General features: G+C 42.0%; 1 protein-coding gene across 1 annotated transcript; it reads right to left on the bottom strand.

Annotated features, from left to right (window-relative positions):
* Window positions 1-5,635: 5,635 nt before the first annotated feature.
* LOC122786109 (claspin) lies at window positions 5,636-16,891 on the bottom strand. The gene is made up of 24 exons (XM_044052144.1): window positions 16,657-16,891; window positions 15,720-15,837; window positions 14,905-15,329; window positions 14,474-14,623; window positions 14,235-14,297; window positions 14,074-14,146; window positions 13,885-13,987; window positions 13,152-13,735; window positions 12,881-13,069; window positions 11,762-11,925; window positions 11,484-11,668; window positions 11,337-11,389; window positions 11,033-11,226; window positions 9,952-10,498; window positions 9,783-9,855; window positions 9,557-9,647; window positions 9,317-9,441; window positions 9,055-9,216; window positions 8,812-8,933; window positions 8,106-8,236; window positions 7,866-7,986; window positions 7,451-7,533; window positions 6,473-6,634; window positions 5,636-6,055 (listed from the first exon to the last, which is right to left on the bottom strand). Exons 1-24 carry the CDS (start codon window positions 16,681-16,683, stop codon window positions 5,936-5,938), a joined length of 4,065 nt encoding a protein of 1,354 aa, XP_043908079.1. The 5' UTR covers window positions 16,684-16,891; the 3' UTR covers window positions 5,636-5,935.
* Window positions 16,892-17,216: the final 325 nt, after the last annotated feature.

Raw genomic sequence — 17,216 nt, 5'->3', positions numbered from 1 at the left:
CCAGGGATTTGAACCAGCAACCATCCAGTTACAAGCCTTACAATGCAGGAAAGGAATTGGGGTCGTAACTGGAAGGTCACCAGCTCAAATCCTGGGAAGAGTGTGAGTTCACAACTGGTGAGTAATAAGGATGGGTTAAATGCAGAGGTCACTATCACCGTGTGCAATGGCCTGCTTATTCTAATTCTTCTAAGTTTAAAACCACTTCAGTTCTTAATTTTCAGGTATGCTACAAAAACGCCACACAATTATGAATGAATGAAGTGGAACCTTGAACTCCAGTCCATATTGATTCCTTTTATGGCCACAATTCACCCTCTTATCATCACTACTATAACAATATGAGCGTTGGTAAATTAGAGTGAAGGTGAAAATTGAGAACAAACTCTGCACAGACGTGTTTCTGCACCGTGAAATTAAACTTCAACAACAGTCGGTGCGGTCAGTAATTGCACCTTCTTTTTGTGGTTTTGATCCTGCTTTTCTCCATTAGGTGATGCAATATTTTTGTTTTTTCCAGCTCAGTCAAAAATATTGAAGTTTAATTGCAAGGTTTGAATAAGTTTATTTTTAAATTGTTAACGAGAAACGGCTTAGACTTTTGTTTGTATGCTGTGGCAGTTCTACGCCTCCATACAAAATGAAAATTCATAGTAGGATTATAACTTGTTTTAAGGCTATTGTTTTAATTAACATTAATTTAGTCAGAAAAAAAATCATCTGTGTGTAATATTGTATTACAACTCAATCCCCTCTTATTAGATTCATCAAGCAACATCATGCTCATCCTCTGGTGGTCGTAGACAAGCATCTTGGGAAATGGTGAAAAAGAATTGTCTTAATCTGAGGCAGAACTGCATATTCCAACACTTCTAATTGGACCTGGAACACATCATCATGTAGCTGTTGATGTTTGAGTGAGTCAAACACACAGAGATGGATTTAAAAAAAACAACAACGCTGAAAATCACACATCATGACGTCCGTCAACAGTTGCAGGTGAGTTTTAACGTGAAAAGGAAGCCAAAATGTTACCCACAATGCACCGTGAATCTCCAGCCAACGCAAAAGGACAGACAGGAGGATTTGATGCAGTGTGATGTGGTGAGTGACTGCTTTTGTGATCGTCAATCTCAGATCCAAGGGCAAGGCAGAGGGCTGAGGGTTTCCTGGAAGGTGTGTGCGTGCGTGTGTGCGTGTGTGTGTGTGTGTGGTGTAAGGAGGTTACATCAGTAAGACTTAACAAGTGTTCACTGTCTCAATCTTTCTCGCCCTCAACTCACTGACATGTCGTCGCTGAAGGCAGAGAAAGAACCACATGCACACACACACACACACACTTCTCCATCCTCTCTCTCTCTCTTTCAACAACATCCCCATTCAAGTACATCAGCTCCAGGCGTCACCCCTCCTCCCCTCCTCCCTCCCCTCCCCATCATTCAGTAGTAGCCTAAGCACATAAAAAATACATCAAACACAGGCGTCCGCCCAAGGCCTCGTCACACGCAAAATCATCTCTCCCTTCATCTCTCTCTCTCTCTCTCTCTCCAAAAAAGAAAACGAAAAAAGCCCAAGTTACGAAAGACGACGGCAGAGGACACAGATAGAGAGAGAGATAGAGTGAACTCGGAGGAGTAAGGGTCATCTGTGAGGCCTCCTGAGGGAAGACAAGATTATTGTAGGCTAATGTTGACGCCATTTGACAAACACACACACACACTCATAAAAAAAAAAAAGTTTATGAAAAAAAAAGGGAGCATGACTTACCTTGTGCATAATAAGACCTTGTCTGAATGGTACACAGCCTCCAGCACTGTGACCCATTTCCCTCAGTTCAGCTCCACATCTGCTCCAGCACCAGTCTCGGCTGTGACAGTGGCCGAGGGCGGCCGGCGGCCCCCATGGGGCCACTCTGTCAGATCCTTGGTGCTGAGATGCACGGAGACTGTAAGAGAGAGAGGGAGAGAGAGAGAGAGAAAGCCTGCCGGACGTTGAGCTCACAGCCAGCGAACTTACAAAAAAAATAATAATAACCAGCCAAATCAGCCACGACGTGCTACCATTCAACCACTAACCCAGCACGGGTGGAGGGGGCTGGGGGGTCGCTTTACACACTAATTATACGCTTTTATTTTAGCCGTAGATGTGAACAGACACACACACACACATACAGTGCATACATCATGACACCAGCACATCCTTGGGTGCAACAGCTCAAGTATCACTTCAATTATTCCACTCTCTTTTTGCCTCCTCTCCTCCTCGTAATCTGACTAAAGCCAGATCTGTGTCCTCTAGATATTTAGGAGCTGGGACTCGATGCCAAAACATGTAACCTTCCTCTTCTTTCAAGTGGGGAGTGAATTTGGGGATCCTGCACTGACCTCGTACTTTGAGCTTGAAGGTTAAAGCTGTGGTACGTAACTTTTGTTGTCGTTATTGTTGCTGGTGTGATTATTCTGCCTCGGTTTGGTCTGTCTTTGTGAACATAAATGATGCTGCATCCTTCATCTGAAAGCGGGCTCTGTCAAGCAAAACTATCAGACCTGACTGAGGGAGCGTTTGAGTGTATACAGTTGCAGCGCCGGCTGGGCGGGGACAAGAAGCTGCAACATGTCTGCAGTCGTCTCACTTTACTTCTTCAGTGTTGCTGAATGTAACTGAAAATGATCTGTATGGGAATATATACGGTTGAAAAAGTGACGTACTACAGCTTTAACAGCACGGGATGGACACAAACAGCAATGTGCATTTTACTGATGCGGTATATGAACCGTCATGTGCTTAACTGTGTGAGAGAAGAGAACAATGCATGGAATAGAGCAAACACACAAAACATCCAAAATAACAATAATATGATGAACCAGTAAAACCAGAAACGAGAGAAGAACCCCCACAAATGTATTAAATACATAAAATAAACACACAAACAAGCAAATAAACAAATAAATCAGAGAGTATAAAACAATAAGACACAATAATCAAACATGTGGTTCTAATTAGCAACACCTTTTAAAGGAAACCTAGCAACAGACCACAGCTACATCCACATGACTGTGATTGTAAAATGCAGAACATCTGCTACAGTTACGTGAGATTTGAACCTCTAAAAACAAAACAAGTTTAGTAACACTGCAGACTGGTTGTTTGAAAAGTATATTTCATCCATCCATCTTCTACCCGCTTTATCCTCCACATGAGGGTGGCAGCTGTGCCAATGTCAGCTGACATAGGGCAAAAGGCGGGGTCACACCCTGAACTAACTAACAACCATTCACTCTCACAATCACGGTCAATTTAGAGTGTCCTATTTACCTAATCCCCATATTGCATGTTTTTGGACTGTGGGAGGAAACCGGAGAACCCGGAGAAAAGTCACATACACACACAAACACTGGGAGATATTTCATCCCATCTAGAGCTAAAACACTAATCTCGACATAAAACAAGTCACTTCCTGTGTGCAGCATGGACCTAACGTGACCTAAACACTGAGAAATACAGAGAGTTGTGTGGCGCTCAGTCAGCATTGTGTAAACCCAGTGGTTTGAATGGAACGGACATTTGTTTATGTTTAAAAGTTACACAGTGCAGCTTTAAGCAAAGTTATGAAATCCAGCCAGAAGTGGGTATAGTGCAGAAAAAAGCAGAATTAGAGTGTTACTCTCCCAACTTGCAAAGACATTACTCCTATTAAATTCCAATTAGGACTGATCGCTTATCTTCTTGACCCTGCAAAGAGCCTTAGGATTTGAAACCAAGTCTTTATCGCGGTTAATTGCGTCGTAATGGCTCAAAAGTAATGATAGATGCAGCCACACGACAAAATCCATCATTCCTTCATACATTTTGGGGCCTTTTTTAAATTTGACAGAAATTCAGCTTTTATGTATTTATTTATATTTATTTTTAGATGTTTCTTTCTAAAAAAAAAAGAAAACATCACAAAATACTACACCCTGGTGACACAGTTAAAATGTTACCGTTGCTGTAACACCAGGATCAGGCCCCGTCCGCCCTGCAGGTACAACAGCTCGCAGCAGCCCCCAGCATGGGGTTCATTCCAGACCGTCCTCACACTGGCCCCTAATGATGTGTAATGGGGCCTCCTGCGACCACGCATAACCCCGGGACCTCCTCTTAATCACCATGGCTACTAATGAGATGGAGAGACATGAAAGGGCTCGTTAGAAGAAGCTCCCTCTAATGCCGGCCTATTATTAGCCACTTGCCAAATCATTAGTCTCTAAACTGCGATTATGCATCAAAACCTGCGAGAAAAAGTGAAATGAAAGAGTCAAAGGAGTCTCAGAGAGAGAGAGAGAGAAGACAAGAGTGAAGCCTTTAACTTCACAGGACGGTGAGGTGTAATCAGTTTAAGTGGATTCAATTGTTTTAACCTTGTCCACGAAACTAAACAATTAAGTTTGGATGTTGTGGAACAGATTGAGTTGAGACAAAGACAAGATTTAATAAAGAGAACAGTAACGACCAAAGCTTATTATGAAACCATTTTTTTTTATATACACTATCTTGAACTTTCTATGTTGACCTGTTTTTCTAGAGATCCAGACACGCTAATGACGTCAGAAACTTATCTGCACTTAAAACCACCATCTGTACAGTTTAATGTGGAACAATGATAAGCAGTGTGGACACAAATAGTTGCTTTTGTTGCCAGAGAGGTTATTATCACTACTCTAATAATGGAGACAGTAAAAACTGTGACTTTTGGCAGCTGTATCGTTGTCTGTTTAAGTCAAGATCATAAAAGGATCTTATGAAAATCAGCTTTGACACAGGGAGTCACATTTCATATACCATGTGATTTCCAATGAAGTCCTCAATATAAGACTGTGCAGATTGTCCTGCAACTTAGCTTTTAACTCTCCATGATGTCAAACTATAAAGACAAACCACATAAATCAGCTTCCTCAAAGATAAACAGCTTCAGCCTCAGTATTAGCCATTATTTACCTTGTTGTTGTTACTGGACTGGTCTGCTAACAGGACTACACTCACTGACACAGACAATGATGTTGTCTCTGATGACTTAAAAAGAATCTTATTTTTTGAGATTGTACTAATTTATTTGTATTGAGGGTTTTTCTAGGAAACAAAACAGAATATGAGGGCAACACTGATGGCGTTGCCCTCATATTCTGGTGGATATAATTGCCTCAGCAGTATGTTTAAATAGCAAAGAACACAACCTTTTAAGGCCTTTGTAAGAATTGAGGTTTGATAAAAGTGTACATTCATGAATATCTGCAGATCATGTTACTTGCAACAACTACATGTCGCACAAAAGGGGTAAAAACATACGAACAATGAACATTTAACCCACTGAGAAAACTACATTGGTGATTGTGAAGAGCTTTTTTATAATAGTTACTGTTCTTGCCAAAAAACACAGCCAATATCAACCACTGGTATCAATATTGGCCCAGAAATCAGTTATTATATTATTAAAAACCTATATCAAAGTATTAAACAAAAGACAGTCTGAGCTTTAGCTCATTTAGTAGGCTGGACTATACAATTAAAATTTAAGACACACAGAACTCCCTTAATTATCATTTTTCAACAGAAAAGATAACACCTGTCATTTCTGTTGTAAAGACACAACCTGAGCGATGTCTTAAAATACGCTTTTATTTACACTGTAAAACAAATACATTTAAAATCATACAAAAAAACTAAAAAACCTTTCATTTAAAAAAATTAATCATATTTACATGATAAAACATTTTAAAACGGACAAACTGCAATGACAGTCCAAATCAAGTCAAGTAAACGTGTGACCAGTGACCACGTGACCGACACGCTCTGTTTTTCAAGTCTTGGATGGTGAAATAGTGGATGTGGGTGTGCAGGTTGGTTCTGTCCCTTCCCAGTTGGTCAGAACTTGCACAGGCGTGCAGTGTGGTCAGGGTTACAGGAAGTTGAAGATGCTCCGCTGTGGGCCTTTTGTTTGTCCTGCAGCTTTGTCGTCTTTGCGGAGCCTCTTTGCTGCGGGGTTCACAGCCTCCGCCTGTCCCCTCTTCTTCATCATCTGACGACAAAACAACCGTGACAGGAAAAAACAATTCATTTTATTGTCATTTTTCCATTTTTTCTTGTATATTCTGGCAATAAATGAAGGACGTTTAGAAAAACACTTTATTGTAGCCATCTCTACACAATAGGATTAAATAAGAGTGTTGGGCTTTGGCTCCACCTAGAGTCTCTTTATAGAATGACAACAATATTAATCCCCCCATCACTTTCACATGATTATCACACTCTCAAGTATTTGTTTTTGTGCTATTTTTGGCACCGTTCATGATCATCATTGCAAAGAAAGACTGATTTTCAACTTTAAACTACTTTATGTCAATGAAATAATTGACAAAGTTCCAATATTTTCCTTTTTTTGAGCCAACTTCTTACTGAACCACCAATTCATTGCTGTGCCATTTCTCTCACTGACCTGTTTCTGCGGTGCGTTCGATGTGGCGCCGTCCTTCTCGGGGGAAAGAGTTTGAAACAGGAAGCCGCGGGTGTTTCTCGGCGCCAGAGGATTCCCCTCTGAGATGGAGGCCAGTTTCTGGAGCATCGACTGAGGCTGACTCAGGAGGGAACCTCTCCTCACCTGAAAGACGTCAGTATTTGCTTGATCAATATGATATAGAGAGGTAATAAATCACTCACACCTCATGCAGCAGCATGTTTGGATGCTTTATTTCACTGATCAAAGGGCAGAAAATTCATGTTCGAGTCACAGTTTACTCCTTTGTCACATTAGTTTTACACCCTCGGCAGGAGAAATGCAAACTCTTCCATTGACCTGAGGGAAACGCTTTTTCTGAGAAACATGCAGACGTTTTCTCAGAATAAAACAGCATCAGATGACAAGTGATATAATCCCTGTTCGATAAAAAAAAAAAGTTTATGCAAGAACTACTTCCTCCCTTTAAAGGCTGTATGCAGCTCGACTCAAAACAGGGTTTTTACAATATTTCATAGATCGTGAAGCACTTTAAAAAAAAAAAAAAAAGATATTTCAGCCTCTTACTGCTGTGATAAATTAAATATTTACATGAGCACACTCAAAATGATTATTTCAGTTTTTTGATCACATTTAAAGAGATGGAATTGTGCTAGGAGACAGGAAATCCAAAGGAAACACATACGGTTCATGTTTCAAAACAAGTTATCCGTCAGATACTTGAGCTATTTGTTGTAAAAATTTATATAATTACAATTTCTAACACTTACAAAGTGCTTTATCCAAAAATCAAGCATGTTTCAAGTAACATTGGCTTTCAAGCACAAGTACATATTTGTGCAGTTCCGACTTTGACGATGTTCTGTTAAGAAATGCGAGCAGACATTGCGAAAACAGTCCCTTTAGGCAGAGCTCACACAGCATTCACCCCACGATTCAGCTTTATAAACTATGACGTACCTGTGACGACGGTGCAGGTCTCTGGAAAGGATTAAGAGCTGATGATGTCGTCTTCTTCTCTGGCTGTGGCACCACAGCAGGTTCTGGTTTAAAAAAAAATGATGAAAGATAGTTTAGTGATGTAACCACTCAACCTTCATAGCCTTCCAATATAATGACAAAACATACAGTTGCTTCAAATGACTCTTTATTGTTTGTTTTGTTTTGTTTTATCGTGAAAAGAGGTCAAAATGAGCCCCATATAGTTCTTCTTCAAGAGAGAAGAATATTTGTCTTTGAAATAGTATGGAATGACTAAAATGACTGCATTGTATCAATAGTGGTATTGGCAGATACACAAGTTTGTGATATTTGAATTTTCTTTTCTCCTTTACGATATGAAGGCCATTACTGTCGACGACACAGTCATACTGACCTTTCTTCTTCAGAGTCTTGGCGGTCACCTTCTTGGCCAGCTTCATAAAATGACTGTCTTCATCTGCGATCCTTTCGTCATCTGCATCCACATCGTCGCCTTTTTTGGCCTTCTGTTCCGACTGTAACAAAACACAAAACATTCAAATATGCATTTCAAATTCACAATTCCTGACATACTGGTGCACAGGACCCTTTAAAAACACACAGTTACATTTACAAACAGAACAGAACCACTTACTTGTTCTCTGAGCCACTGCTCTCGCTCCAGTCTCTCTTTCCTCCTCTGAACCTCGCCCGGGTCGACGCCTTCGTCTTCCTCCTCCTCTTCCTCGCCCCCTGGTCCCATCCTGTCTATGTCTAAACCATCATCTGGAGATAAAGATTCAAACAGAGACGCTGAAATTAAAACACTGTAAGAGTTTAAATTGGTCTATTCTGTATTTACTAGTCCTGTGCTAGTTGAACATATTTGCTGTATGTACAGTCAGTTGTGTTTCAGGTTTCTTTTACTAAACTACTTTTCAGACGAGCTACTTGGTAATTGTAGGCAAAACATTTTACTTGATGTATGGGTGTAAATTAAGGCCAAATTCTTCAGACATCATATGGTCTTCAAGGGTTTAATTCTAGTGTTGCTGGAGGTGGAGTTGAAATGAGAATATTTGGAGGGACAGCTCAAGTTGAATGGTTTGGAAATAAAGTAAAAGAATGAAGATGGTTTTGTCACATGCAGATGAGGGATAGGGATTACATTAGACTGTTGATGAACGAGGAAAACCACAGAGAAGGTTCATGGATGTTAAAGAGGACATTTGAACAGTGACAGAAGAGGACACGAGGGAGAGGGCAAGATGGAGGCAGATGATCTGCTGTGGTGATCTCCTAAAGGGAGCAACTTGAAGAGGAACATTCAAGGATTTTATTTCTTCATCGTTGAAACTCACCAATGTTTTTCCAGCGGAAGCGACGAGCTCGTCCCGGGCCGTCGGAGTGCAGGTCACCATTGGCGAGGTAGCGTTCCTGGTAGAGTCTCAGACGACGCTTGTCGTCATCGAGTATGTGCTTCCTTTAAAAACAGAGATATAAACCATTACTCAAGTCTTCGTCGCACTTCTAAAAACACGAGGGAAAATGAGGCCGGTTTCAGTGTCTCCCTCAAACATGGTGTAAAAGCAGCTGCCACTCACATGTGGATCTTGTTGACCTGATCCTGCAGCTCTTCATCAGAGGGAAGCTCCTCCAGAAGCTCCTCCTCCTCGTATTCACTCCCCCCGTCGGCGTCCTCGTCATCGCTGCCCAAGTCACTGCCCGACAGCTCCGCCTCCGAGTCCAGGTAGTCCATCATGCGCCTGTGAACAACAAAGAGAAGCAATTACAACCTGTGCTGTCCTGATATCACACGTCACATGAAAGGGTGAAATACACAGGATAAGGATATTTAAAACTTACATTTTCTTTTTCTTTTTCTTGACCTGACGGGGAGCGAACACCCCCTCCATCTCTTCCTCTTCTATGTCATTACCGTCTTCCTCACCAGTATCCTCTTCCTCCTCTCCGCCATCATCCTCATCCTCCTGTAAAGCCACATCATTTGCATTATATATCTACACAATTGGTTTATGCCTCAATAACTGTATGTAGCAACTGTATTACACTGAGGTTTATGTTTTCGTATTATTTTTTTTTTACCTTTTCACTTTCTATGTCTGACAAAAGCCGGAACTCACAGTCTTCATCCTCCTCCTCCTCCTCCTCTTCTTGCAGCTCTTCCTCTTTTTCACTGTACAGAGATGTACGATCGTTAGAGTCCGACATGGCATATAAATATTCAAAGAATAGTCCTTGAACAAAATGTACTCAAACAATGAGTTAAAGGACACAAAGACTTTTAGATGATGAGGCCTTTGTACTGTACCTGTCTTTTGCTGGTGAGGTCTTGTGAGCGGAACCTCCGGTTGGTGGAAAAGAACAGTTTTGTTTATGTGAAACTGAAAGAAATAAGTAATGTAAAACTATTTATCTGAATATTTTAAAACAGTCGTGTATCCTTAGACACAAATGGTTGCACACACTCCTGGACTCACCTGGACTGGGGAATTTTCCTGAGCACAGTCCCAGCAGCTGCTCCATGCCACTCTCAGACTCTTCGTCCTGTCCTCCCTCTTTACTCTCCTCCCTTTCCATCTTCTCCTCACCCTCCGCCTGCGTCGGCGGAAACGCTCCAGAACACAAACCCAGCAGCTCGTCCTCTTGCGTTGACCCGAGGGCTGCGCTCCGACTGGAACCACTTGCCGCTGCCGCCGTCGCAAAGACACCGGAGCACAAGCCCAACAACTCCCCCATGTTGGCGTCCATCGCGTTTTCATCCAAGCTGTCCAGGATCAACCGTCTCTTGTGGGAGTGAGGTGCACCGGGGCGGGCCCCCACATTGAGGAAGCCGTCTGCGTCAAGCAACTGTGAATGCGTGTCGTCTTCCAAAGAAAAGTGACCGTGGGAGTCTCCTCCCAGACCAGTGACAGAGGCAACTGCACCCAGAGGACCGGAGTCAGCACCAGGGGACGGAGGAGCGTAGAGGTCCTGGGAGTCCTCGACAGGGAGGCAGAGAGATTGCTCGGAGAGTTTCCCTGAACTCTGAGGAGAGGGGGTAAAAGAAAAAATAAGCCTATGATGAAATTTGTCTTTACTTCCTTTCCTTTAGTTTGTGCTAATTTCTCTACAATTATATTTTATATAAATCTGCTCACTTTGATTCAAGTTTTGAGGACTGTTTTCAGTGCTACTTTGAAACAGTAAGTGTTGCAACAAACAGGAGACAATTGCCTAAATATTATCTTAACTTTGTTCTTCTTTCCAAAATGTAAATGTATATTTAGGGTGATTTTCTGAAACTATCATGGGCCTTGATGAACTTTCACGGATTTCCAGGACCCGTGGGAAGCCTGATAAACCTGAGGAGGTTGCCTTTAATCAGTAAACCAATTTAATTATGACACAAACAGTTTCCCCTTTCATTGTTATCCGACTCTTCTACATGTGCTTTTTCAGTCTGGATGAACTCTGCATTTATGATTAACTCACACAGTTTAGGGAGGAAAGCCGGGATATTATAATTCTAATACTCAAAGTTTTTATTAAACAAACTGACATTTTTTTTTTATATAATACCTTAGAAGCAGAGGAGAGGAAGCTCGGCCTGAAGAGGCAGGGGGAAGATGAGCGGAAAGTGGAGGAGTTGGAGATGCCTCTTCCTGTGGAGCGTTGATTATCGACTGGCTGATAGGACGTAATCATGGAGCCTGCAAGCTCAAAACTGCTGTTGTGGCTGTTGTCCTTTACCAGGGACAGAGAGTCGTCCTCTTCTGGAGACAAGAGCGTCAACAAAAACAATCGTTATACCCATGTTTAAAGCACTTTCTTTCTTTTTTAGTCAATAAAGTGTACAGACAAAAGCAGTGAGTTTTGAACTCACCCATCTTATTACTGCTGTACTGTCCAGAGGGACCAGACCTTCTTATGCCGTCACTAAAATATAAAAAAATAAAAATACATTTAGAAACTATGTACATTAAACATACAATTATAGAAGGACACGACCAGAAATGCCAAACGAACGTACCCAGTGCGAGAGCAGGAGTTGCCGGGGAAAAGCATGAGTGTGCCGTCTGTGTTAACAAGATCCGGAGTCGGTGAGGGTCCAGCGAGTGCCACGGGAGAAAGGCTCCTGATACTACGAGACACGCTGCCTTCCTCATCCTTCTCATCTTCCTCCCCATCATCACCTCCCAGTAAGTCGTCTACACCCTTGGAAAGAGAAGATCAGGTGTGACACAAGAACAAACGGCTGTATAAACGGACTGTTCCACCGTAGAGAAAAAAGGGAAAACATAGTCTTACCTCTTCTTCCTCAGAGTCTGTTAGCTCTTCCTCCTCCTCCTCTTCTTCCTCAGCGCAGTCTTCATTGTCGAGTCGGTTGAGCTCGGCCCTGCGCACCCGCTCCTCTTTCCTCCGCTGAGCCATGGCGAGCAGCAGACGCTGCTTCAGAGTCAGGAGCTTTTCCCCTGCACATACAGACCAGAAGATGCCAAGTTAAGAAACACCACAATTCTCTCATGAAAGCTTGTGCAAATCCCTTATTTTTCCCCTGGCCCCTTCTTTGTAAGTAAATGTGAAACAGCTTAACAATCTAGGCCCACCTGTCCCGGCACAGAAAATTGCTTGCTATTAGATAGACACTTTATATGGAAATTGGTTTCCTGCTGCGATCCAATAACAAACATTACATCACAACTTTTCCATTTCCATAATGCCTTAGTGGAGGCCATCTGGACATCCTAGTTATCCTTAAAATCCTCAAAAAATGTACAGCCTGTGGAATAAAATACATTTTGGATCCGTTTTTGGTAAATGAGGGGGGAAGGCATCATTGTCCATCAGATGAGAGTTTGCCGGCAAATATCACGGTGTTTTTCTGGGATTCTGTAGCATTTCCAAACCAGCAGATGATGCCAAATGTCAATTTACTTTTGATAGAACAGGGTTTGAGCCAAGTAGGAGGTTCTTAGCAGAACACATGGGGCAACCTTCGAGCGGGACGATTTCCAAAAAGACAGAAAAGCAAATGAACATATGAGTGAACGGTCAAACCTAATATGAGACTGAGACATCAAAGCAACCTTCATATCTGTGCTCAATAACAGCTTTATTCTCTATCATTTTTCACCACTTAGTTTCTGTTTTCATGCTCCTCACTCCTGGGCCTGTTTACAGTCTTTTCATACTTGTATAATGAAACGCTAAATTCTTTACAGAGATTTCCAAAGAAAATAATATATCTAGTTTATTGTGTCATTGGCATTTTTAATACCTTCAAATACCAGACTGAAGGATTCATTGCTGCTCTTAAGGATCTGTGGACACCCAGTAAAAGTAAAATAAAATAGGTGAGGAGGCTGTTTTTAAATTTACAAAATTGAACAAAGTAATAGATCATGCAATTCCCACATGAATCCTTACCAGGTTTTGTTGGCACTGGCTCATCTGCTTCCCCCCTCACAGTGACAGTGACCGACTCCGTGTGTAACTCTTCCTGTCCAGACGGGGTGCTGTCTTTGCGGACGATGTTGAGCTGCATGGTGCGCTCTGCTTGTGGCCTTGCAGGAACCTTAAATTGACGTAGGTATCGCTCTTTTAAAGCCACCACCCCTGATTGAGGGAGGACACCAAGGTTAATTGGGCACATTCTTGTACTAGAGCTTTTGAAATCCTCAAAAGAATCACAACTTACCGGGGTTGAGCTGCGGGGGCTCAAGCTGAACAAAGGCTCCATCATCTGGACACAGTTTAGGAATAGGTGGGGGGACCAGACCAAGCTCCTTCAGTCTGGCCAGTTTGTCCTTCTTGGGCTTGGAGGGTTGCTGTTTTAAAGTGACTGCTAATGTAGAATCAGCTATAGGCTCCACAGAAGCCACAGATACAGGCTGCATTAGCAGGGATTCAGATTCAGACGTGACTGCAGTCTGGCTTTGCTCTGTGGGGACAGCAGAGGTTTCCTCCACAAAGTCATTCATAGTTTTCACAACATCATCTGCTCTGAATGATTCCTGCAGACTCTCAGAGAGGTAGAGCATCGGGCCAGTTTCCTGGTTAGCGTCTGAGCTTGTTGTTTCTTCTCTGACCTGGTTGTGGCTCTCCTGCTGGGGTGAGGAGGTAGCGGCTGGGTGAGATAAAGGCTGAATCTGAGTGCATGAAAGATCCAGAGACGGCTCCTGTTCTGTTGTCGGCTGTTGGGGCTCCATAGGTGGGTTTGGGGGAGGTGGGGGAGGAGGAACCGCTGGCGTCTTCAACATCATAGCTGAATATTTTGTGGATCTAATGAAAATAAATCAAATGAAATCAGATTTTTATTAAGTCAACATAACTATAAAACAACACATTTTGGGTAAGCTTGTGACTACAGATCATGTTTGGCTTGTCAGGTTAGGCTGTTTGCATATTTTTGTGTTAACTGTTGTCTTTACTTCAGTAAAGCCATGGCAGGACCCTCAGGTCTGGATCTCTTCTTAAAGAACTGGTCGATGGTCTTAGGCTTAGGCATATGGTATGGCAGGCCCAGAGTGGACTCTACAAAGGCAGAAGAACATGTCAGCAATGTAGTGTCAGTAACATACATTCCATAGGATAATCCAGAAAAAGAAATTCTTACTGACCTCTGACCAGCCTCTGAGACTCACTGTGGAGATGTTTCATTGCCTCCTTGCTGGCACGTGCAGCTTTCCTCTCCTAAAACATCACATGTGGAAAATAAAGTTTTAAGTTTTGTATTACCTTTATAGCATTGTGAGAAAAAATAGCATTTTGCACTGCATACCTCACGCTGAGGTTTCACTGGTGCCTCTTCATCTTCCTCATCTTCTTCATCCAGGAGAGGTTCCTGCAATAACATTTAACATGATCAACAGCCTTTCAAGCAGCATCTCCAAAGTGTCAGACCACACGCAGTCTCACTCTTAAAATACAGTTCTCATTAACATTTAACACAAGCATATAAATAAAATCATTGCGATAATTAAGTCTTGATTTTACAATTTCAAATCATCGGTTACATACCTTGTGTTTTTTCACCTTGTGCTTGACTGCAGCTCGGATAGCGTCCAGGGACTCTTCCTCCTCCTCGTCATCATCATTGAGACCGGTGTCAAACAGATCCGTGTCACCCAGCAGACACCCGCTGTCGTTCAGAGCCCGAGGAAGAGTGTCCTGAAGTCATAAAACGTACAAGAATTTCATCTTCTGTATCCCAATTTTAAGTTTAAGTTTTTTTTCAATTTTCCCAAAAAGATACCAAATCACAAAACAACCATACACTGACATGAACCTAAACATGTATTTAATATAGAAAGTAATAAAGTACTTTCATGAGGACGTCAAGTACATTACACGGGTAAGTGTCGTCAAGACAATAGTAGAAATCAGTGATTCTGTGTACAAAAGCTGATTGGCAGAGAACATGTACCAAAGAAACACCAAGCCACACATACCTCATCATTTACAGAGACCCTCTCTTTCTTTTTCAGTTTTTCCACTGCTTTGCTTCGTTTCTCCTTCTTCTCCCGATGCCTCTGGCTCTTCTCCCTCTTCTTGCGTTCCTTTGAATTTGCTTCCTTTTTCTCTTCAAGCTCCTCCGCCGTCACTCCTCGTTTCCCTTGCTCCGACTCACTGTCCTCACTGTCGATCGGTGCTCTGCTTATTCTCTTGCTCTTCTGTGTCCCCTTTCCTGTCTTCTTGTCCTCCTCTTTAGCCTCACCTGTCTCCATCTCCTCTCCGCTGGAAGCAGACAAAACCAGAGCCTCAGCCATGTGGACACTGTCCTCTGCAGCAGCCTCTTCCTCACTGTCACTGTCTCTAATGGCTTTACGTCGAGGCTTCCTGTGAGCTGTGATAGCTTCATCATCATCATCAGAATCTGGAAGCAAAGTAACATTTTAATAACAGTCAAACTTCAAAATAGGAATAATGACGTTTGAGATGTTACAGGCAAGTTTCTCTCAGTCAAGCACTGTGAAATTATGATGGGTTTCTCTAATTTTGAGCCTCTTTCACACTAAAATTAAGGAGTATAATCTGGGATTTTTGAAGATGGGTGAACCCGCTAAAAGGAACCTTTGCCTGAATTGTGACATCACAAACAAGCCAAAAACAAAATAAGTCAGAAGAAGAAGAAAGCGGAAACAACAGCAACAAAATGCAGCTCAGTAACATGGTTAAACTTGTTACTAATTTGTATATTTTACTACTTCACTGTCATTAACCTGAATGGATTTCTCATTTACATTCTATTGTTGTGTTACTTCACCTGGAAGCTCCTCTTTATTGTTGGCCGTCTCCGTGACCATCTCCTCCACTGGAGAGCCCACCCCGCTGTCTGAATCGCTCTCTGCTACTGTTAGGGCCACAGCAGGAAGCTCCTCAGCCTGTGACCAATAACACAGAAACATTATTCAACCACCATTTTTGTTGTGGCATTTGAGCACTGCAGTGTATTCTGATGTTATATGATTATTAGTTAAAGTAAAAAAAGAGCCAGTACGGTAATAGATTATGTTCCAAATGCACAATACAGCTTGAATTGTACCTCTTAGTGACTTATTGTAAAACACTGGGGCTGCACTTCCAAGAAACAAACCCAACATGCATTATTGACATGTCAAAAGAAGATTAGATTGCATCTATTCATAACTGTGCAACTTCTTCCTAGATTTTTTAAAAATATTATAACTGTATGAGTCTATTTCATTCTGAAATAAATGAATAAATGGGGTAGTTTCCTCAATTATAGGTTAACGTTAAACATGGACGTCGCACCCAGAATGTGGGAGACACCTAACAATAAGCACAGAAGGTAAAACATGGCTTCCTTTCACTCTTTGCACACTGCTAGATGCGATTTCCCTTTAAAAGAACACATTTAAGATGAAGGTTGTAAATTCAAGTTAACAATCCCGCGAATTACAAACCACATATAAACATATTCTGACAGTTTTAAGCACAGTAACATGTCAGGAGGACAGATTTAATCGATAACCAGCAGACATCAGCTGGCTAAACCTAACCTAGCAAGCAAGCTACCTAGCCACAGCTAACAATACCCGACATTTGCAGCTTTTTTTTTTAAAACTGTGAATACATCTTATTTTATTCACTCTAACTTACAAGGACCTCAACTTTATGACAACGTGCTCTAGAACTGGCAAAGAAAGTACTTTGTGATTTCTGAGAACATTTGCCCTCACCTGTTGTTGAGAGACGAGCAGGCTCATCTTTGTCCGTCGGCTAGTTTACACGCTTCTATAAAAAAGAAGCCAGCGGAGACGACGACTTCACAAATCTCGGCAGCCACAACAGATGTCAATAAATACACGTCTGCGTAAAAAGGGGCTATTTTAGACCGTTACAGCACATTTAGAGAGCGCTTTAGCCGAGCTGCTCCTCTTCCTCCCGCCTCTTCCATACAAGCCAACAGAACAGTTTGAGCTTTCGCGCGCCGTGACAGCTGGCCCGCAGTTTTTCTGCACCGAGGTGTCAATCTCCCGTCTCTCGCTTTCCCATTGGTCCGCTGGGAAGCTTTGTTTCCGCCCACTGTGACGACGCAGTCATTAGGAGCATTTTCTAAACACCGGGGTTGCTCCCGCGGGTGGGGCTAAGTGCAACTATCTATCTATCTATCTATCTATCTATCTATCTATCTATCTTTTTCAAAATTATATATATATATATATATATATATGTAATATATATTAATATATGTATATATATATTAATTTATTCTTGTGCATAACCTTGACAGGTGTTT

Source organism: Solea senegalensis, linkage group LG20 (genome assembly GCF_019176455.1).
Source record: "Solea senegalensis isolate Sse05_10M linkage group LG20, IFAPA_SoseM_1, whole genome shotgun sequence".
NCBI classification, from domain to species: domain Eukaryota; kingdom Metazoa; phylum Chordata; class Actinopteri; order Pleuronectiformes; family Soleidae; genus Solea; species Solea senegalensis.
Note: the sequence above shows the minus strand (reverse complement) of the source record. Positions and strands in the feature narration are given on the sequence as shown.

Bases quoted from the DNA above. Each gene is read 5' to 3' on its own strand.
- LOC122786109 (XM_044052144.1), bottom strand. From the start codon at position 16,683: ATGAGCCTGCTCGTCTCTCAACAACAG. The intron at 13,736-13,884 runs GTAAAGACAACA...TATTTTCATTAG, and splicing joins CCTGCCATGGCTTTACTGAA to ATCCACAAAATATTCAGCTA. The intron at 10,499-11,032 runs GTATTATATAAA...CCCTCTCCTCAG, and splicing joins TCCTCTCCTCTGCTTCTAAG to AGTTCAGGGAAACTCTCCGA.